We start from the raw sequence: 23,640 nt of genomic DNA on the forward strand, positions 1-23,640 counted from the left end.
CCCCCGTGGACGCTTGGCTCAGCATCAGGCCATTGATTTGGGTCAAAAGGTCAGCGATTAGAGCGAACTGCATCGTCTCTAGGCAATGCCATAGTGTCTGCCACACACTCTGCCGCAGCAGAGCTCGCACAGCTGCTGCCGGTCGTCATGGAAACATTCACAATCCCAAGTCCTTCATCAGATTCCCAGTGATATTATAATGCCTAAGCTACAAATAGATTCCAAATGAAATAACTATGACAGTTAAAGGTATGACGTGACCTGGTGGAGCTACTGATTGTCATCATTTTGTAACAATGCAACCTCAGGTGTTAAACATTAGTTGTCGATGTAATTGTCAGGGGGAAATGGTCTTTTTCCTGTTTTATCGTGAGATGGCATGAAGAGGCAAAGAAAGAAGACCTTGGCACCGATCACCTTTTCCCTACAATTCTCAGCACACTTCACTTGGCCAAGAAGCCAGAGGGCTCGCCGCTCACTTCCAATTACCCAGTGTGGCACGGATGAAAGAGGCAATTCCCTGAAAAAAAACAGTGCAGAAGACTCAAAATAGTGCCAAATGTACATCCCTAATAAAACATGCAGACTGGCATGTATATTTCAGGGGGCACTGGGAATTATTCTGCATTCAGCAGACTGTGTGGAGCCCACACACCCAAAACCAGACGCTGGTTTGCTTCAGAGACATGCATAGTGTATAACCACCTGCTACATACACTCTCATGCAGAAAGAAATAAACATCAAGTCTCCGCACTTAACTTAATGTGCACAACTGCTTGATGCTCACGTGCAAATGCATACAAACACAAAATGGAGAGGGAAGGTAAAGCTCACCAGCTAAACTCAATTAGGAACCTGCCTTAGATGTTTTCTCTGTTTTCGCTGTGAGTTCTGTAGATCCAGAAGTCTGCTGATGGCAGCAAGAAAACAAAAACTATGATCTGGTCCAGCACAGTGCCACGAGGAGCCTGGATGCTGGTGTAGCCTTCTCACTGAGAGCGCATGAGTGTGCTACTGCCACTTCTCCTGTGCCCACACTGACTCACTGTAAGCACCACGCTTCCTGTCTCTCTCTCTGTCTCTCTCTCTTCCCTCCTCCTATCTCTCCTCCTCCTCCTTGTTTCCTTCCTCCTAGCAGCACCCTCTACAAATGCACCGAGCCAGCCCAGGAAAAACTGCACTCCCGTCCTCCTGTCCGCTCTCCCCTTCCCGATCCCAGCACCATTCAGAGCAAAGGAGTGAACAATGCCTGTGCCGCCACCACTCTGAAAGGAACCCAGGAGCAGTTCTCAGCCGGCAATAATGCGTCCCAACTGTCACCATGGAAACTAATGACGGGCCCAGGCTGGCGGGAGGAGTGTGGTTGAGGGGGCAAGATGGCGATGGAGGGAAGAGTAGAGTGAGAGAGGAAAAAGAAGTGGCTGAATGAAAGATGGGGGAAGTGTGTGTTTGCATCAGTGAGTGTGCCTGCACATTTGTTGCACGGCGGTGTCAGGATGGAAGGATTTAGTGATTTATTAAAAACACTTTCACTAAGCCCGCGACCCTAGTGAGGATAAGCGGTTCGGAAAAGGGATGAATGAATGAACATTTCACTAGTAATAGTGTACAATTTTAGTAAAAATAAAGGTTTATAAAGGTGGTGCAACCCATACATGAAATACTGTATACAAAATGACTTTATTAATTGTTATATACAACACAATTGTAACTATATAATAATAACAATAGTAAAAACTTCAAACAGTCCAAATGTCAAGAGTTTTTTTAAGTAGATTTTCTAAGCATTAAAGAACAAAGGTGCACAGTCATCGCATTTAAATATTAGACTTTACACCGATTTTATCGGTATCGGCCAATATTTAGCATTTTATGTTGATCGGCTGATCAGCTTTAATGTCATAATTCGCCGATCCGATCAATGACGTCATTGATCGGCTCTGCAAAAGAAATTGACTCCGCGTCGCCGCGTGCACAGTATATTTGAATCCAAAAGCGAGTTTATTTTTAGCCTGTCGGCGGTGTGGGACAGACAACACGTCGGAGACAGGCAACACGTAATGTCCGGCCGGATCAGACAAGACAAATTTGCTCTTTCACGCTTGCACTGTGAGACTACTGCAATAAAATCTTGTATTCCGATACCCCCGCATCCCGTTTTTTACAATCATTGGGCTTTAGCTTGTCAACTGAAATGCGACTGGATACCCTCGTTACCGTGGCGACGACAACAAGCGTGGAGCGCGTCGACTTTGTATTATAAGGACAAAATGGGGAAAAACGTGTGTTGGTGGTTACCAGTGCTCAGGCTTGCTTGAGGTATGTTCACGTAGTTTTAATACGATACGAGTCACAAGCAGGCAATAAAATGTTATGTAGCCTAGCAAGATAGTGGTACTACGAACAGTTGGACGTAAACATGGCGCCGTTCTGTTGAATCATGCTCTAAAGTTTCGGTGTGGGTGAAGTAATTGAATTAAAAAGTTAGCAGCCATTATTTCTGTCATGTAATGTTGGTTTGACCTGACTGATTAGAATACACGATCTGACTAGACCAGTGATTTCCAACCTTTATGGAGCCAAGGAACATATTTTACAATTGAAAACTCTCAAGGCACACAAACAAACAAAAATGTCACAAAAAGTGCATACATGAATTACTGTATTTACTTCCAGCCATCTAATAGAAGACTACTCATTTGTTCTGTCACGATGCCTCACTTGGATAAAGAGAGGAACAAATATACATTATTTATTGTAAATGTAATTTTTAGAGCAATTAAGTACACAAATATATACAGTAAATGAACAGGTCATTTAAATAGACATATTTCTCCATCTTGTGATCGTTTTTTTTTTTTAACTCGCTGATCGGTGATCGGCCCCAAAAATCCTGATCGTGTAAAGCCTATTAAAATATGCAGCTTTTAGCTTTCTAGATGTGACCATTCATATAAGATGAAAAATGGCTGCATTAATGGCATGCCTAATGAATTACTCATGAATGTCATGTTTTGTGTGTCTAGTTGTTTCTCATTCCTAAAGGGGGGATAAATATTAAAGGTTTGCGGATCCCAGGGGGTCCCAGTGTTGCAGGAGTCTCTGGGGAGTGCATCCGTGTCGCTGTGTAGCTTCCCCCCACAAACACACAGATCACCAAAGCTGGTGGGTCGACGCGCCCAAGCTGCACCGACCTGCTTCTTATGCACATATAATTACAAGCAGCCTATTTACTCCAGATCTCAATGTGCCTCCCCCAAACCCCTACCCCGTCTAACTCAATAGCCTCAATAATGTCGGACGAAAAGAGTGGTTGACATTTCCTGAAACCTGTGTTGTACTACAGACGAATGCCACTGATAACCATAGCAACAGTGCTGGAAACTTCAAAATGAGAACATGGCTTTAAATGTGGCTGTGAGGAGAGGATGTAAGGTAAAGTCAGGGGTCGCAGGACCAAGGGGGAGCCTGTGTTACAATCAGGAAAGTCTGCCTGGGAGATTGATCCTTAAGTTTATGCATTAACGGATACTCACCAACCTTACCATAACTTAGCTTAACCTTATCATGAACACAGTGAATTATGCATCACTTTAGACAGGGGATCAAGTGCTGCTCACCATGGCGATAGCAGCTGCTTCCAAAGCCGGTGCACCTGCTGAGGTGAAATATTCTCACATGAAGGGAAGATGTAAATCTGTGCCACAATCTCCCCGGTTTGTTTTCTTTAAGTAAGAGAACCCTGGTCTGTGTGGTTATCTAATGAGGCATGGTGCTCATGCCCCTTTCTTTACACTGAAGAGAGGAATGTGAGCTGTGCTTTTGAAAGGAATGTCAAACCTCTCACCATCGTGTTACCGCTTATGTAAGGCCGCCGTTGCCTTCAATTCTTCTGTACCAGACATTTTAGAGGCTGCAATAAGAACAAACTCAATGACTAAACTAGTAGAATGTCTACGCCAATCTGCCACAAGGGTCATTCTTTTAACATCCAGTCATCGCAAGAGTAAACATTGTCTGCCCAACTAGATGCAATTGCTAAACCAGTGCAACATTTTGCCATGCAAGCAGTTTCCATTCATAGTATAAGAAATACATCCACCTTCACGTTCATCAGAGCTACCCTATTGATTAAAAAAAAAAGGACCAAACCAGATCAGTTATTATTGGATTGCCAATTTTCCGAGTAAAACACAGTTTGGTCTTTTTTTTTTTCAAGAATATGCTGGACAAATGTAAAGTGGGAGGCAACTGGCTTTGTGAAAATACATGTATGCATGTAATGTCACACATCCAACTATTTGTGATCAACTGATACAATTATGAGTGTTATAAATGTGAAGACCAATGAGTATGCTTTGAGTAGATTGAGGTGGCAGCTATTTGTGTGATTTAAATGTGCTAAAAGTGAGAGGAGCAAGCAATGGCCCCCAACATTGATCAAAACTGTGCATCTCCTCCTTAATAGAAGAGCAAATAACAACACTGAAGACTTTTCTTGACGGATGTTCTCATGACTGACTTCAGCAAAAACTGACTGCTGGACAAGCTAGCCCTGTGTAATGTAGTTCACTCTTCTACCATTTCACTGACACAATGTTCTTCCAATCACCATCCTCGTTCGTTTTTCACACTGGATATGTTGTATGTTTTTTAAGTAAAAGGCAAATAGTTAAACTAGGTTGAGCCTTATACAACAATGCTGCCACCACCATGAAAACGCTCATAATCTGTATTCAAATCATGCCGTCCATGCTTGTTTGAAGTCCAGCCAAAGTTCAATTTACTGAGCTTGACAGACACAGTGGACTCAGAACAATTCCACTTGACAGGGACAAATAAAAATCTTCCTAACATTCAAAGGGGGGCTGCCATGGCATCTTCCGCTGCACATGCAAATGATAGTTGAATGAGGAGTCATGGAGACAATTCACATTCCAAAGCAAGTTTCCCTAAAAAATACACCTCATACACTAAGACATAACAGTTGCGTGTGGATTCATGTGCACAGTAGTGCTTGGACTAACACACTTGTTATTATTCAAATCTCTCTGAAGGTCTAACGGCAGCAAGACACAACATCCCATCTGAGCAGACAAGAGGTCAAGCAAACTACTGTTACTATGGTTACTGAAACACATTCATTCTGACTAAGCAGTTTGATAAGAAACCGAGGGCTGATTACAGAATTATAAAGACTTTCAAAATGAAATGTATTGTAAGTCCTTTGTGCGTGGACAAGTGATTGGAAATTTTAATTCTAATTTCCCTTGAACATTAAAGTACATTAAACTGCCAACTGCCTTCCAAGTGCCACCTTGACATAAGCTCTTCATTCAGGACATAAAAATCACAGAGATGTCTTAAATTATACTAACAAGCATGCTATCTTCCTTCCCTCCCACAGGAGTCAAAGCTCTTCTTTAAAGAAGAATCCATTAATATTTCACCCACAAGAGAATCCTTCAATTCATTATTAATACGTGCTGCAGGGGGAAGGTCTTATCGGCATTGCAAAAAGGTTCGAACCTTGCATGATCACAGTACCTACAGTACCTCACTGTTTAAAAAAAAAAAAAAAAAAGTGATGACAACTGAGAACTACTTTCCCTTACTGGCTTGGTTTGGAAATGACAGTCTACATTCAACAATATTCCCAAATCAGCCCTATGCTGACTAGAGGTTGGGGCGTGAGGCAAGGTGATGAAAATGGATACAGAGGGGAAAGCGGGACAATACCAGGGGGGTTTCAGGGAGCAAAAGTGACAAGTTGCAACTAACACTAAAAGCAGTCTATTATTTTAACTGTGATTTAATTGGAATGATTAAAACAATGCATTTGTATTATTTCTGCTTCTTATTCATTGAATTCTTTCACTTATATATAACTTTATTTGTAAAAAAAAAAAAAAAAAATTCCATTAATTCATCATTTCAGTTATGGCTACACTCATATGATTGACTGCAAAATCTAAGAAATATCACAGTATGTCTGCCATGTTTGTGCTGTAAAGTCAAGAATCTTTGAACAGAAGTTTACCCAAACATTGCATGTTATTATTAAAAGACAAACTATCACACTTTAGAGTCTTCAATTAACCTAACATTCATTTTCTGTGAATCATCAAATTCATGTGGGTTTATTATCATCAAGAGCAGATGTGACACCCCTGCATATCAAACAACATCACTGCATACCAAAATCAGAGCTAACGTTTAAAAAAAAAAGCTGATGATGAAGGTTGTCATCTCAGTGAAGGCTTGTCTGTAATGAAGGTCTGACCATGTTTGTGTGTGTGTGTGTGTGTGAGAGAGACAGAGAGAGCACATGCACATGAGCAGGCGTTCACGAGCAGTAGGTTTGGTCATCTGATGAGCTGCAGGCTCATCTTTGCCTGCAGCGCCCAGATGGCCTGTGATTACACGCGGATCAGCGGAGATTAGTGTGCAGCAGAGGGAAATAGAAACGTTGAAAGTAGAAATGAATAGTTCCGATGAGGTGAAAGTTAGGACGACATTATATGAAAACATGGCGGTGTTGAGGTTCAAAGAAACACCGCAAGGCGGCGGTTGCTGTGTCCAAACCCGCAACCAAAGAGCAAGAATGGATGCAACACAATTAGCTAAACATCTTCATTAGAAAAATCCTTGAATAGAGGTTACTGGCTTCAAATTTAGCTTCATTCTACAACACTTGCATCCAAATTGGCAAGCACCGATTCAGGGTATTGTGGGAGTTTGATTGCAAAACATCCACATACTGTAAAGTATGTGAGTGTTATTCACATGAAACACAAGAGAATGTGTCATCACCAGCAAATGAGACATGATGGATCACGCATTGCAAGTAAAGTACACCTAAAAAGAGAGGAACATGGCCTCCTGAACAGGTAATGTTTTGACTTTCATGTGGAGGCACCACAATAGCACGTGTGGCTAGCACTGCTGCATCGTGTAAAGATGTGCATATTTGCCGTTAGCTACATATGACATCATAAGACAAAATTCTGCAATGACGTGGTATAATCATATCGGTATCTGAAATTTCATGGATCAGTTGGAAATTGTAGCTGGTAGAGCACTGAGCAGGAACACAAGCAACCACTGAGCAGGCACATGTCACAACATAGACGAGTTAACCCATCAGGTCAGGAATCAGCTGTTTACATGCACCTCAGGGAGAAACAGCATCATATTCTGGACAGAGAAGACAGAAGGTTTGAAAAAGGAGTGAGAGAGGCCATCTCTGTTAAAGGTCCCATATTTTGGCTATTTAGACCTCCATAGAGTGACTCTGTAACAGGGACTGTATAAACGTGTCAATTTCATTGGTTTTGTCATACGAGTGTCCAGAAAAGGCCCCTCTGACAACTACTTCTGTTTGACCCAGTTTTGTATCCGCTTTGTCCATTTTTGGCCTTTCCTCTGATTGGTTGCCTCCATGTACAACGGAGAAGACCCACTTGTGAGAGCACACGTGTTTGTTATGTTGACTGCGCTGGGTCGGGATCAGAAAGGGAAGGCGGAGATCTTCGCTAGTGACGTCGATAAGCTCGAGAAATTCGAATGACCTGATTTCAGGCCTCTCGGCAGAAAAACATCTAGAACTCACATGTTTACTGAGCCAACACAGAGACAATATGACATCCCAAATAGTGGAAAAAGTTGGTTTGGTAAAATATGGCACCTTTAAGGTTGAAAAGCCTTCTCGCAACAGAGGAGGCTTACGACACCACCTACAGCATCTCCCACGTACAATGCCGTCCTTTGATCCCTTCCAAACAGACTCAATGATTTAGCGTCGGACAAATAACAAACAAATCAGCCACTTCAGGTCCTTCTACCGCTATTTTTAAACTGCGTAAAATATTAAGAAGGGTGATTCCACCTAAAGAACTACTGTTGGTGGGCAGAGGCCTCTCATCAATGCATCTTAACGATTGTCGTTTTGTATCCCAAAAGAGTCATACCATTTGTGGTTTGGAGTTTGCCTCTAACTCAAGAGGATAAATACGTAGTTGGGTTTCCACACCAACACTCAGAGCTGTCCTATCTAGCCTATGTGTATGAACTGATGAAACCTGCTCGGATAAGAGGCAAAAGGTCTTCGAAGACAACCAGAACAGTCCAGTTGCAATTGGTTCAATGTACTGAGATTGAAATGACCTGGATGAATGAGAATATTCACAGCCACGAACACTAGTTTATTTGACAACAGCTACACCGGCCACATTCTCTGTAGTCCTAGAACACTATGTACTTTGAAAACCAAACCAAGGTTGGAAGGAACAACAACAAAACTAACGTTACGGAGCTGCTCATGAATCAACAAATTCAATTCTGAGACTCGTATGATAATCACTAAGAGGCATAAAGTGATGTGTTGAAGGAAGCCAACAAGCTACTTATTGTCACTGGGGTGAAGCTTTTTTGGGGTTATAAAATCTTCATCTTTAAGTGTATTGCTGGCACTCTTCTCGCCAACACACAGATTAGAGAGCAATCACACACATCTAGCCAGACATTATTTGTTTTCATCTTACTGAATGTGATGGGACAGTGTGTGTGTGTGTGTGTGTGTGTGTGTGTCTGTGCGCGTGTGTGAGACATTGACTAATTCAGCTTTGAAAAGCCAGTTATAAGAAGTACTGTGCATGCATGTACGTAATTTTTTAGATGTTCGGGGAGGAAATGAGTAACAATTTTGCTTAGGGCGTGTAAAGCAGCAGAAAAATGTTAGGAAATATGCTGACATGGGCACACACACAAACAAAAAAAGTACGAATCAACCTGAGGCAGTTTGTTAATTTATTATATTTCAACCACCTTTCAGGATCATAAAATCACAAAGTGCTTGTTAGTGAATCAGGGCCTCAGTAAGAGAGGGGAGGAAAAAAGCTAAAAGCCTGAAACAACTGAGGAAGATAATCCACAGTGGGCCAGAGGAACAGGATCCATCTGTGTGGATGTAGCTCTCATCTCCCCATTAGGCTCAGGGTCTTACGACTGTCCAGTGATGAGAGCTGTGATGGGTGCAATATGGGGTGGGGGGGGGGGGGGGGCTTTGGGGACTGCCAAAATTAATACTACATACAGTATGGAGAAACTATTTGATCAATGATGAGATGATGGTAGTACAAACTATTCTATTCTTTTCTATTCCCACAGCACAAGGATTGGTTGATGAATGAATGAATCCAGTAATGCACACAGTGCATCGGCTACGGTGCCAAAAACTTTCTTTTTCCATATCCATGCTGAGGGCTTGAATCACCATAAATAAAAGATATTTATTTTGTGCTCATACAAATAGTCTGTAAATTCACTCTGTGCTTGTGTGGGTTCTCTCACACAAACTTAACCTCTAACACAGGTGCGGGCAACATATGGCCAGCTTCATCCTTTAATCCAGTCCACTGTGCACTCACAATATTTTATTACAATAAATCTAAAACTATCCATCCATCCATTTTCTACCGCTTATCCGGGTCGGGTGGCGGGGGCAGTAGCTTTAGCAGGGACACCCAGACTTCCCTCTCCCCAGCCACTTCATCCAGTTCTTCCGGGGGGGATCCCGAGGCGTTCCCAGGCCAGCCGAAGGACGTAGTCTCTCCAGCGTGTCCTGGGTCGTCCCCGGGGTCTCCTCCCGGTGGGACATGCCCGGAACACCTCATCAGGGAGGTGTCCGGGAGGCATCCGAATCAGATGCCCCAGCCACCTCATCTGGCTCCTCTCGATGTGGAGGAGCAGCGACTCTACTCTGAGCCCCTCCCGGATGACCGAGCTTCTCACCCTATCTCTAAGGGAGAGCAGGGACACCCTGCGGAGGAAACTCATTTCGGCCGCTTGTATCCTGGATCTTGTTCTTTCGGTTACGACCCACAGCTCGTGACCATAGGTGAGGGTAGGAACGTAGATCGACCGGGAAATTGAGAGCTTCGCCTTTCGGCTTAGCTCCTTCTTTACCACAACGGACCGATACAAAGCCGCATCTCTGCAGACGCTGCACGATCCGCCTGTCGATCTCCCATTCCATTCTTCCCTCACTCGTGAACAAGACCCCAAGATACTTGAACTCATCCACTTGGGGGCAAGATCTCATCCCCGACCTGGAGAGGGCATACCACCCTTTTCCGACTGAGGACCATGGTCTCAGATTTGGAGGTGCTGATTCTCATCCCAGCCGCTTCACACTCGGCTGCGAACTGCTCCAGTGCGACTTGGAGGTCACGGCTTGATGAAGCCAACAGAACCACATCATCTGCAAAAAGCAGAGATGCAATACTGAGGCCACCAAACCGGACCCCCTCTACGCCTCGGCTGCGCCTAGAAATTCTGTCCATAAAAGTTATGAACAGAATCGGTGACAAAGGGCAGCCCTGGCGGAGTCCAACCCTCACCGAGAACGAGTCCGACTTACTGCCGGATATGCGGACCAAACTCTGGCTCCGGTCGTACAGGGACCGAACAGCCCGTATCAGGGGGTTCGGTGCCCCATACTCCCGAAGCACCCTCCACAGGACTCCCCGAGGGGAGGACAGGCAAGTAGACAGGAGAGACGGGAACACCATGCTAATTGCTAAGCTATCACATGACATCACAAAACACCAAACTAAGTGATTGGTGGTACAGTAGACTTTTAACATAGATCTGGCTGGAACCACGTTATAGCAGAGATTAGACAACTTTGAAGAGCAAAATAGGGGGCAAATTAGTATGTGTTTATTGAGGAAAATACTGTTATATACAATTACTAGACAGCCGTACAGGCAACGGAAACCAGAAACGAATTAGTACGTCATCTCTGCTCGGTCACTTGTGCAAGTGAACCTATAATTTAAAAGTACATTAATATGATATATATTTATAATATAACCTTTATTCATCCCACATCGGGGACATTTGCATCATTCCAGCAGTAATAGTGGATGCAGGAAACACAAAATGCCCTTCCTGACGCAAACCGCCCGGCTTGGATCTAGCAATGCCTGGTTTTGGGGCACTGGCCAGGAATAGAACCTAAGCCTGTCTGCATGAACGGTAGCAGCGTGTACCATTACACTACCAGTGTAATTGGTTCATTATAGAAAATGGAATACAGTAATTGCATTTTTTTTAAATTTTATTTTTACTTCATCTACCAATGACCTGGCCCTTCTGTTCATTTTAAAAAGCAAATGTGACCCTTAAATACAAAGGTTTGCTCACCCCTTCTCTAGCATGCCAGGTTCAGGGAAGGCTCTGGTCTAAATAGTCCACAGATATGAATGTGGGAGTGAATGTTTGTCTGTCTCTTTTGGCCCTTTGACACAACTTACGCTGCTCGACACACTTTTTGTGCTTTTCTAAAAATATCAGTTTATCCGGGATTGCAAGCATGTCGGGCCTAGCCTATATCGGTGATGTAAACCATTCCTGGTCACTCATTGCAACAATTGAGCAGGAAAGGTAAAATTAAACACACATGCCAATTAGCTTGACTCATTACTGTTCCAAAACTCTGGATTCTTACATATTGTACTCCAGTCTCCACTTTGCTGCAGCAGCCAGTTTTACCCTCAGTTCAACCTAAAATAAATGTGCTTCCTTACAATGATCAAAGAGCCACATGCCTTCAAGTAAATAAATGCAGGAGACCCTCATTTTTGTATCCATTGTTGTTGTTTTTATCATCATGTCTCATTACAACTGATGCATTCAACGTGACATGTTCTTTCCACTTTCACACAGTCGTTTTATAGCAAAAAAATCAGCCAAAATCCAAGATGAATAGAGCTGGTAGTCCAGTGGAAAAGAGCCAATAAACTCCAGCCCAGCCCCCAGTCACAAAGTGTGAATTAGTGTGGCAGACCGCAATTAGTCCCACCTCCAGGCTCTTACCTTACAACACAGCTGTCAAACTGGTGGCCCGGGGGCCAGATCCGCCCTGCTACATCATTTTATGTGGCCCGCGAAAGCAAATCAAAATCGCTGTTGTTGTGTTCTGGTGTAATACCGTTGAGATGTTTGCAAGCATTTTTTTTTGTTACCAATCCCCATTTGAAAAGAAATGTAATAGTTGAAAAGCATGTATTTAAAGGCTTCTGATTTCAAAACTGGTTATTCGTCAATGTGTTGTGTATACTGTAATTACAGTATATGAGGTAATCTTTCATTGATATGGGTCCACAGTCGTAGAGGCCCTCCGAGGGAAGTCATAACTGCGATATGGCCCGTGACAAAAATTAGTTTAACACACCTGCCTTACATTGTTCTTTCCAACCAGCAATTTGTTTTCTGAGAAGATATTTTACTGTCCTATGATGTTCACGGGCCAAAATCCCTGTGTGTCATTTTAAATGGTACAAAAGATGCGGTGGCTCTCCTGGTCACCTTTCTATGCTTCTGTCTGGCTTCGCCTGCTCATGTCAATGTGACTTTTAGTGTGACACTCCTTGTCACCTGGAAAGAGGGCTTTGGATCTGCCTGAATAAACCCAGCAGCTAAAGACTTCCAATTCCACAGAATGCTGCCCAATATGTAAGAACATGGACACCCTATTCTCAAAACAACTCTTATCCTTCAGTCAGTAGAGGGGAAAATACAACTATGAAACATTACTGCCCTCTACTGGTACAGTAGCATCCCTGCGTAAAGTGGATATTTGTTTCCCCCTAAAAGGTGACGTATAAAATTCACACAAAAGAGAAATATTGGGGCTATAAAGAATGTCAGGGAGGAAATAGATACGCCTGACTGACACAATATAAGGCATTTTGCTGGCATGGAACAATAGTGTGTTAACACAATCACTGACACAGACTTTATTGCGAAAATGTGAAGAGGCCGCAGACAGTGGTGAAGGGTCGAAGGGCACCCAGGGGAGAAAACATGAGGACTCAACAAAGGCTGCCTTTATTGGCTAGCCTCACTGGGACAACATTTACAACATGCTTTATTTTCACATCAGGTGAATGAATGGGGACGTGCGTGATGATTAGGACGCACAACAAGCAAGGTTGGGAGGAGAGGCTTCTAAATTTAGCTGAGAGGATAAAACGATACAAAGAGTAAGCACCATCTAGCAAGGCCTTTCTTCTGTTCATTTTCCACAATGAGTCCAATTGACTTTTAGATGGAGTTCCTTCATTCCAAACAGAAAAATAAACATCCGGACATTTGTGCCAAGTACTGTATTTGAGTTTTATTTTAGTTAGCAGGCAAGAAAATTCATCTCAATGCTGTGCAATATTCTCAAATTCCCATCATTTGATTTTTTTTTTCTTATTTAGCAATTATATACTGTCCATATACAGTACAATAATTTTTCTCCCGCTCTCTTTATCAGAATACAATTAGTAAACAAATAAATTATAAGAGACTAAAGTGGCAAGTTTTTAGGGTGACCCCACTAACAGTTTACATGTACATTTGGTCTCGTACATGCTGCTGTCTTCAATGCAGACTGTGTATGTGTGGGTTCAATTCCATTGTACCCCAACACCCAGCCATGGCCTGTCCCAAGCTTGGATTTAAAAAAAAAATGGATGGGTTAGATCAGGAGGGGTATCCGGTGTAAAAACTGGCATGACAAAAATCATGTGAGTCAAGCCGAAAGTCGCAATACCATTGATATTTTACGTACTGTAGATATACCGATATAGATATTACCTAGATTGTACAAACACACAAAATTAAAGTAAAAACTACAATTAAGACAAACATAACTGAACGACAAATTGTACAACAATATAAAGGTGCAAGAACCTAACTCTAAAACCAAAGTGGAATGGGACCACCCTAAAGGTTATTCATTACTAAGCATGTATTCTTCCTACCATTACTAAATCCTAAATCCTAACTATTATTGATATTTCACAAATATATTTAAAGATCGGCAAGAACAGGAACACCTTGTGCCAGATATCACAAGATCTGTAGTGTTCTTGTTTTGATAAAGAATAATCATGCCTGATCCCTTAATTTCATTAACAATTTTGTCTTTAAAATCAAGGTTCTCGCAATAATCCCTCAAACTTTCAAGATCAGTGGAAAGATGAACTTCAACACTGCGTGAGAACAATTACCATAGCCTGTGATATATTTTTTAAAATGTGCATAACTATTGTCTTGTCATGTAACAATAAACCTCGAAAGTATGATGATTATCTGGCCAAATCCTATGAGGCCACTTTGAATTTAGTTGGACAAGAACAATAACTTTATTCACAAATCAAAATGAGCATTGCACATGAGTAAAAGATTGCCCTGCCTGAAGAAACAGACCAGTGTGCAAAATTAAGCTAGAGTGGCACGATACTAACAACGGTTTACCATCTGTTACCTAGTAGTGACCTCGACCTGGACACATCCACCCCCCACGCCCCAAATCCCACATGCCCCACCCTGCAGTATGCAGGAAGCCTGTTTCCATAGAGACGGCGCTTCTGATGATCAGAGGAAAAACACAATGCCTTCAGTGTGCTTAAAGGAGCTGCACTTATAAAATGCACACGCACAAAAGCAGAGAAATAGGAACGGAACATGCTTTTACTATTAGGGCTGTTTTTTTCCATATGACTTTCCCAGGAAAATCCCCCTCATCTGGGAAAGGTTCAATCCAGACAGACAGATGACTGGGGACAGATACAAACTATGTGAAATGTAGAGAATTTGACGCCCCAATCCCATGACCAAGACACAAAGAGAGACTTTTTAAAAAAAACTTTTGAAGTGAGCTGGCTCCTATTTTCATTTTCTCAACCGGTTTTCCACCCACATTCTCAGACTTAGGTTTGTCAAAGTATATTGATACTGCATATTGTCACCAGCGCACATGACCAGGGTGGTACTGATTCTGGCACTAGCACTGACACTTGAAACCTTTATTGGGTGACACAGTCAGTCCATCTTCAACAGTTGGTACCATTTAGGAAAACTAGGTCACTTCCTGCTTCTGTGTATGCGAGAGAGTGTTTGCGCCTCTGCAAGACCCTACAATAAGCTGAGAGACCTCCAGTATAAACATATTCTGCAACTCTGAGCAGAAACATCCTCAAACCAAACATGTCTCTTCTGCTCAAGTGCTTAAACTATGCAGCCTACTCATGAGTCAAGGTTCTGTGGGTGCCGAAGTGCCACTGAAGCTGGAATATCACATGTCACACGTGATTGCTTTTAAATACCGCAGCTTCAGCTCTACAAACTTTGGAGCATTTTGTTAGACGTGTGGAAAGAGGAGGCAAACACTGTTCAAATGTGATCGTTGCATCATGGCTGCATTCACACTCATGGTCACTATTGAGTCCCAGTGAAACCGGAGGAAAAAGATACATACAATCTCATGTTGCTGCTTATGCTCCTCTATACCATTAGGTTGGTCACTATACTATACTACTATACTATACTATACTATACTATACTATACTATATATAATACAGATAAATACCTCTTAGTTGCCTAAACATTCCCTAAGATACACGAGTAAGTCTCCCAGAAGGGTAGAAGCTGTTATCGAAAGAGTAACCTCACATTTACTTCCATTTTTTATATCCTGTAGCTGTAATGGCTAGCTGTCCCATAGTATCATACATATCGTTACTGAATCATAAACAGCGTGATTTCCTAATAGTTTTTGGTCATAGTTGTCCCTGCAAAATGACAGGACCACATTGGAGTGGTAGATTGTATAGACCAAAATTGATATTCAAACACAAACAACTATTTCTTTATGGTGAAGGAATATCTTTTGCAAAAACATGATTCTTGTCAACTCACACTGACCAACTCTACTGCCATTGTTTTGTACTAAATAAAATCACTTTTCAGGAAATAAAAAAACAAAAAACGGCACGTTCGTTAAATCATTAATATTGCATTGTCAAAGAGAGCAAGCCATTTGCAACACTTTAGTTTGGTCAATAATTTGTAAAAAAAAAAAAAAAAAAAAATAGTAAATAACACACCCACGTGGGGATGCACCAATAGTATCAATTTGTGACAAAATATCTAATTGACCAAATTTGGACATAGGAGGTTTTGGCCCAGCGCCAGCAATATATATATACTTTGCTAATGGCCCAAACCATCACTCAGTTAGGACACTCAAAACAAAGAATTTTTGGCCCTAATAAACATGAACCATTATGTTGAAGTAAAGTATATTTGAAAGTAATGAAACAAAGTTTATCCAATTACAATAAGTAAATGCCACGTACTTAAATGGGAATTTTGCATTAGACTTACCTAAAGAAACTAGCTTTAAAACTTCATTTACTGTAAGTAAAACACTTCAAGTCTATGTTTTTGGTAAGATAATTTTTGGGGAGTGAAGAGTGTAACTGGACGGCATCACTCTTCATCAGGAGGGAAGAACAGTTAAGCCGCAAACCGTACGCATCCTCCGGCATCATACGTTATTTAAAACGTGACCAAATAATTAGTTATGCCATTGTATGCATTGCTGTTACTGCAACACAACTGAAAACACACCTGTCACAACTGCTCACCTACCAATAAGCCAAGAACCAGTCAAACAGGCGTGTCTGCACGCTCTAGCCGTACTTCATCAAGTAGCTGTACGCCTGTGTATATAATGCTACCTGACAGCTCTGTCATGCATTTGACTTGCTACTGCTCTAGTTCAGTTTGAACTTCAACAACTATCTGATGTTATAATTGAGGCTGCAGCGGGCAGAGGTTTTGCATTATTCGCGTTAAATAGCATTTTTTTTCGGTGAATTACATATTTGAAAAACATTTTTAATACAGTATATCAATTTTTGACCATGTACATACTTGTACATATATTCAGTTTTTGTTGCACAAATGAGCATTTCATTCTTGTTGTTGTTTTATTAATAATTCTTTAGTTGAGTGTGTGCAAGATGTGTAGCAAACCTGTTGCACAGGCACAAGTTTGAAATGTAAAGTATCTTCACTCTTACCCCGGGAAGCACAATCTACAGTATGTCCAAACAGACCTGATTAGCAGCAATTCTAATTCATGATTGTTGTACTTTGAGCAAAGATACAGTCATTTAACACGTCAACAATTTTTAACACACTTTTGCAATTCATAAAATTGGGTCAAGAGCCTCAGATGGGAACGCATTTAGGCCAATCAGAAAAAAATATAGAAAAATGTCCAGTCAGAGAAGTGATCAATCACAATGTAGGGCACTTTTCCCCACATACACACTTGCACTAGCTGCAGTGACGTCTTGATTGTGTAGCAGCAGTATCCGCACATGACAGCCATTAGGAAAATCTATGTGACAGGCGAGCGTGGAAAAAGCCTTCAGCTTCTGGATGGCCCAGAAAGTGACTCATGCTGTCTCACTCATGTAACGTGAGTGACAGCAAGATAGAGGACTTGAGAAACGTGAGTGTGAGTGTGTGTGCGAGCACCATGCACGTGCTGTTATGGGGCCGAGTAATGATGAAAATTGCCACTTGGAGGAATAAACAAAGTTCATGAGTGACTGCTGTCGTGTTAACGCCTTCAGTGGTGAAAAGCCAAAGTAGATCTTGTGTGAACTTGAGTGGAGAGATGGATACATGGCATCTGAATACAATCCTGTAATTATCTAATTTAAATGAAAGGACAGAAATGCATTGATGGTGTAGTGGTACACTCGCCTGACTTTGGTGCGGGCAGCGTGGGTTCAGTTCCCACTCAGTGACGGTGAATGTGAATGTGAGTGCGAATGGTTGTCCGTGTCTATGTGCCCTGTGACTGACTGGCGACCAGTTCAGGGTGTAGTCCGCCTTTCGCCCGTTGTCAGCTGGGATAGGCTCCAGCGCCCCGTGACCCTAACCAGGATAAGTGGTGTTGAAAATGGATGGATGGATGGAAGGACAGAAATGGTGCAGGCAACAGCGTGGTATCCCTGTCAGGCCATGATTAGCAGGAAGAAAAATCTGTTTAAAATATCTTTCAAAATCTCAAGGGTCCATCTGAAGTCCAATACAGGGACAATAACACTTTTTTAGAGGGAACATGGCTGCACAAACGTTTGCAAGTCCATTCGGCTCTTCCTCTGCTTGTTTTCCCACATTATCATTATTTTAGCAAGACGGCATTAAAATTGTGGTCAAAGCTGTACATTGAGTGGAGACCTCATCCTGCAATGAAAAGATCTATCAGCTGTTTCAAGTTCCTGCTAGGATAAGTCTGAGTGCCATCGGTCAGGATTTCATGCCAATACACACACATTTTATTTTTTTTACAATTTTCATGAAATGGGCAAAACAATGGATTTTTTTACACCTGATTTACTTCTGTTTTCGAAATACTTGGTCAACATCTCAAAGAATTTGTGAAACATTTTTCTTTTGCATTTTTTTGTTGTTGTTTTTTTTAATCTAATCAAAGGGAATATTTTTTTCTTATGAAGGCATACAGTATGCGACAGAAACACCCCTCAATGTGCACTAAGTTCGACACCACTGCAAAATACAACAATAACTAGAAAGGAATGCTTGTTCATGACCTCAAAGTATACCACCTGGTGTTAAGTGGATTTTTTTATGCATGCCAATAGGTAAGTGGATGGGCACAAATCTAGCGAGTAGTTTCTCGACCTGGTATGGGGTAAAACATACTTTGAACAAAAACTTTTTTTTTTTCAGTTTTCAAACTTTTCTGTTTAGGCAAAAATTAAAAAGACAATAGAGCAAAAATATTACAACCTCTCTACAGAGTTTTACTGATTTACTGAGAGCCCGCTGCTGAAAATAACTTCAAGGTACATAAAATCCCGGTCATATAGGAGAAATTGTACATCAAGCTTGTGGTAAAAGAAATAAAGTAGTTCCATTTGTCATTATTGCCACACTCATTTCAGGCTCCATGAAACTGCCAGGCGTGAGAGAAATTGCGTTTGAAACCAAACTGCAGTGAAGCAGTTTAGTTTCAATGTTCCCTAGATATTGCATTAGCTCAACCTTCAAGGGCAAAGCGGTTAGTCCATTGCATCCAATACAGGTGCATCAGCTCAACAGGTTTAAGTGCAGTAGCTCATCTGTGACGACTTGGGAACCAGAGGGTTCACTGTTCAAGTCCTGTTGCTGACAAAATGTAAAAATGGCAAATGGTTGTTGGAGAGATGCCAGTCTGCTTGCTGGCTACTCTTGAGGTGTCCTTGAGCATGGCGCTGTCCCCACAATCCCAACTCAAGCAGGACAGCAATGTTTGCACTAGTCCAACATGTTTTCTCACGTGCATGTGAGTCATTTGGGGCTGTGTGTGGCATGCAAAACAAAATGTGTATACTGCAGAGTTTAAACATAGAATTTCCTTTGAGGGATTATAATCAGAATATCCATCCATCCATTTTCTATACCGCTTATCCTGTTCAGGGTCATGGGGCGCTGGGATCGGGCAAAAAGCAAGACTACATCCTGGATTGCTCGCCAGTCAATCGCAGGGCACACATAGAGACAGATAACCATTGACACCATCACTCGGAACTGTGGGAACTGAACCCACACAACCTGCACGGAAGTTAGGCAAATGTACCACTACACCATCAGTGAGTGTAGTCAGTATACTAAATTACAAGAAAAATAAAATATCCTCTCAATTTAAGCACTGCTGCTATTTGTTCTTCTTTCATGAAGAAATTCTAATAAGACTGCTGCTATGGCTTCATCCATGCTAATTTCTTCAGGGGGGCATCATTGTTAGCAGGCTTGTTTTCATTTCTCATTTTAAACCACACACCTTCTACCTCGGTCTCCTGAAAGGATGCTGAGTGCTCTGCTCATTTTTTTTACCACAGTCCGATCAGTTTGCAATTTAGCAAAGATGAATGTGTGACATTACACGCCTTTCTGAACAATCCAGTTGTCTCACAGGATTAGCATCCAGCATCTGCATGGCTACTCGTGATGTCTCTGTCCTCAAAGCAACTTTCACACTGGCTTCCCAGTAAATTGTAGCATCAGCATGAGCGTTGAAGTGGGGGGGGCCATCAGTACGCAACAGTAAAGCTGGGATTTATTCACCTGTGCCTTTCAGACAGTACAGCCAATGTGACTCTGTGCATTCAGTTATTTCAGTGTGTGGCAATGTCAGCATAACAGCGACAAGTGCTTTTGGTACATTATACACAAGACTGGAGGCACCGTAAAGGGTAGAAAAGTGATGATTTAAAAAAAAAAAAAACAGTCCAGTATTTTCAATTTACGGCACTCAAGTGAAAGGCCCAGTGTGATTGTTTTTACGGGGCCCAAAATCGCTATTGGTGTCCCAGCATAGGACAGTGAGCTGGCAAAAAAAGTGCAAAAAAGTCAGCATAGATGGCCATTCTAAGTCTTAAAAAAGAAGATGGAACAAGGGAATCAGGGTAGATAATATTCTCACCATCCTGTTCATTTTCCTCTTGCTCAGTGTTTATCTCACAAAGGGAGGAGAAGTTTACATTGGCTTGGTTAAACAGACAGGCTCGCATAGCTTTTGTTAATAATAAATAACTTAAACAGCGAGCCAGGACGTCAATGCTGGAGCATTTCACTGCTTAGTGAGAACCGCCATTGTTATATAAGCACGGGGAATGGGAAGGGGGTCGCAAGACAGTCCTGAGTCTGCGATACAAATGTCACCTCAAATCAGACAACACAATATTTGTGATGTAGTTGAACACATAGGCAGATGATGTGGCCCGATGAGTTTTTTTTTTTTTTCACTTGACCCTCCAGTGGCCAAATGCCTAAGTGAAAATAAGCCACAAAGTGCACGTGGCGCATGCTGCTTTGGTTCCCATGTGGAAGGAATACTGAAAAAAAGTGTGTGAGATTGTGTGTTTCTGTGTGTAGTACATACACGACAGTGGATCTATAGACTCTTGTGTGTGGAGGCTTGTGTAGTTTGATCTGTGACAAGAGTAAATGTGGGAGCAAAGAGTTACATTGCTGAACTGCCAGCATGTATTCATACCACCAGATGGTGCTGTTTTAATATGTTCCCTCTAATATGTATTGTAAATATAATACCGAGCAGTGATTCAATTGTTCAAAAGAATGTATATTAATGAATGTTTATTGCAATTACCTGAACACCTGCATTCTCGTTCATGTTACTTTTCTGTCCAGGGGCAAAGTGACAGCAGCACCTAGTTGGTGATTCAAACTGCCGAGTGAACTTGGCTGGCATATGCTCATATTTTTTACTAGGTTTAATGAACTCTGCCTGGCAATAAGTAGACTTGACAGGAAAAAGAATGCAAGCAATTCTTCGTCACAATGTCCGGAAGATAGCGAAAGAATATACAACCCCAATTCCAATGAAGTTGGAACGTTGTGTTAAACATAAATAAAAACAGAATACAATGATTTGCAAATCATGTTCAACCTATATTTAATTGAATACACTACAAAGACAATATATTTAATGTTCAAACTGATTAAATGTATTGTTTTTAGCAAATAATCATTAACTTCGACTTTTATGGCTGCAACACGTTCCAAAAAAGCTGGGACAGGGTCATGTTTACCACTGTGTTACATCACCTTTCTTTTAACAACATTCAATGAATGTTTGGGAACTGAGGACACTCACTAATTGTTGAAGCTTTGTAGGTGGAATTCTTTCCCATTCTTGCTTGATGTACAGCTTCAGTTGTTCAGCAGTACGGGGTCTCTGTTGTCGTATTTTACGCTTCATAATGCGCCACACATTTTCAATGGGAGACAGGTCTGGACTGCAGGCAGGCCAGTTTAGTACCCGCTCTCTTTTACTACGAAGCCACGCTGTTGTAATACATGCAGAATGTGGTTTGGCATTGTCTTGCTGAAATAAGCAGGGGCATCCATCAAAAAGACGTTGCTTGGATGGCAGCATATGCATCTTCCAAACCTGTATGTACCTTTCAGCATTAATGGTGCCTTCACAGATGTGTAAGTTACCCATGCCATTGGAACTAACACAGCCCCATACCATCACAGATGCTGGCTTTTTAACTTTACATCCATAAAAGTCCAGATGGTTCTTTTCCTCTTTGGCCCGGAGGACACGACGTCCACGATTTTCAAAAACAATTTGAAATGTTGACTCATCGGCCCACAGAACACTCTTCCACTTTGCATCAGTCCATCTTAGATGAGCTCGGGCCCAGAGAAGCCGGCGGCATTTCTGGGTGTTGTTGATAAATGGCTTTCGCTTTGTATAGTAGAGTTTCAAGTTGCACTTACGGATGTAGCGCCGAACTGTATTTACTCACATTGGTTTTCTCAAGTGTTCCTGAGCCCATGTGGTGATATCCTTTACACGTTGATGTCGTTTTTTGATGCAGTGCTGCCAGAGGGATCGAAGGAAAGTGTGCCATATTGAATCAGATCAAGGAGATACACAAACACACAACAATGACTGAGAACAAAAGTCTCCTGCATTTTCTTCTCAGTATGCGGCTGGGCGGATCGTAGTGGAGTGGAGATTGAGGGCAATGAATTGGATAAACACACTGGTGCGGCAAAGTGGAGACTATGGAGTATACTTTAATACGAGAATATCCACAGTTAACATACGCATGTGTTCAATCCATCCGTTTTCAGCATCACTTGACCTCATTGGGGTGACAGGTGAGCTGGAGCCTATCCCATCTGACTTTTGAGCGAGCGGAAAGGTACACCGTGGCCTGACAAACAACCATTCACACACTAATTTCAAAATTGCATCAATTAAACCAACATACATGTTTTCAGAGTAGCCAGAGAAAACCCACGAAAGGGTGGGAAAAGCAAACTACTGCTAGCCTTTGCTGACCGCTCGGCTTACGCCAACTAATACAGCAAACATTTACATCACAATCTGTCTTTCACGTGAATACATCAGTTATTCACATGAATAAATGAATAACCCAAGTCACGGCGTCGCTACATCAGTACTTTATATTCGGACCGGAAGTAGTGACCTCTGCTTTGTGACATCCTCCTAACCCATCACACACACAACCATGCGGACTGAGATATGATGTATGAATGACTCTGGTTTTAATCATCGTTTTCAGACATTCTGAATGGAATCTGTAAGTAATATTAACGGTGAGGTCAAAGAGTTCGGCCCAATTTTGCGCCTACATTTTGTCGTGTCAGCCCTGCGGCATCGTCAGCGTGTCGGTGGGCTCAGAAACACAAGTCGAGGCCGCCCCGGAGCCGAGAAAAGCCCGCAGCTGTCCCACTGACAGCTGGCAAACAACAACACAAACATCCCCCCACTCTTCCCCCTCCCCCCCAGAAAAAAAGCGTTTCAGGACGTGTAATAGGAGCCGCGACACTCCAAACTTTGGAAAAGCGACTTTTCAACAGGATACCAAAGCGCATCCACACTTACCAGTAGTTGCTGAAAGTCCCTGCATCTTGAATAAAAGTTGCTCGCCGGTCGGAAGCTTTCCAAGGAGAAAGTGAGCTCCAGGAGCGTGCAACTCGGACGAGCGTCTCCTCTTCACCGACCGCCTCGTATTCCTGTTACGGCTTTCAAATAAATAGTCATTTAAAAAAAAAAAAAAAAAAAAAAAAAAAAAGGAAACGAAAACCCCACCCGCTACGGATACTTCATGGCTTCAGATTTTAAGCGGGTCATTGTGGAGGGTTTCTTTTTATTTATGTTTTTCCTCTAAAAAGCGCCGTGGTCGTGCGTGGCTCCTTCCTCCTCCCTCTC

General features: G+C 42.1%; 1 protein-coding gene across 3 annotated transcripts in view; it reads right to left on the reverse strand.

Annotated features, from left to right (window-relative positions):
- Positions 1-23,640, reverse strand: part of fgd (faciogenital dysplasia) — a 66,531-nt gene extending 42,891 nt beyond the window's left edge. Inside the window, exon 1 of one of the 3 annotated variants that reach the window (XM_061794139.1) lies at positions 23,314-23,640. In XM_061794139.1, the coding sequence (XP_061650123.1) occupies positions 23,314-23,338 (25 nt within the window). In that variant the 5' untranslated portion in view covers positions 23,339-23,640. The remainder of the gene's footprint in view (positions 1-23,313) is intronic. The other 2 variants (XM_061794129.1, XM_061794148.1) reach the window with 2 other exon arrangements.

This window comes from Phyllopteryx taeniolatus, chromosome 1, assembly GCF_024500385.1.
Source record: "Phyllopteryx taeniolatus isolate TA_2022b chromosome 1, UOR_Ptae_1.2, whole genome shotgun sequence".
Lineage (NCBI taxonomy): Eukaryota > Metazoa > Chordata > Actinopteri > Syngnathiformes > Syngnathidae > Phyllopteryx > Phyllopteryx taeniolatus.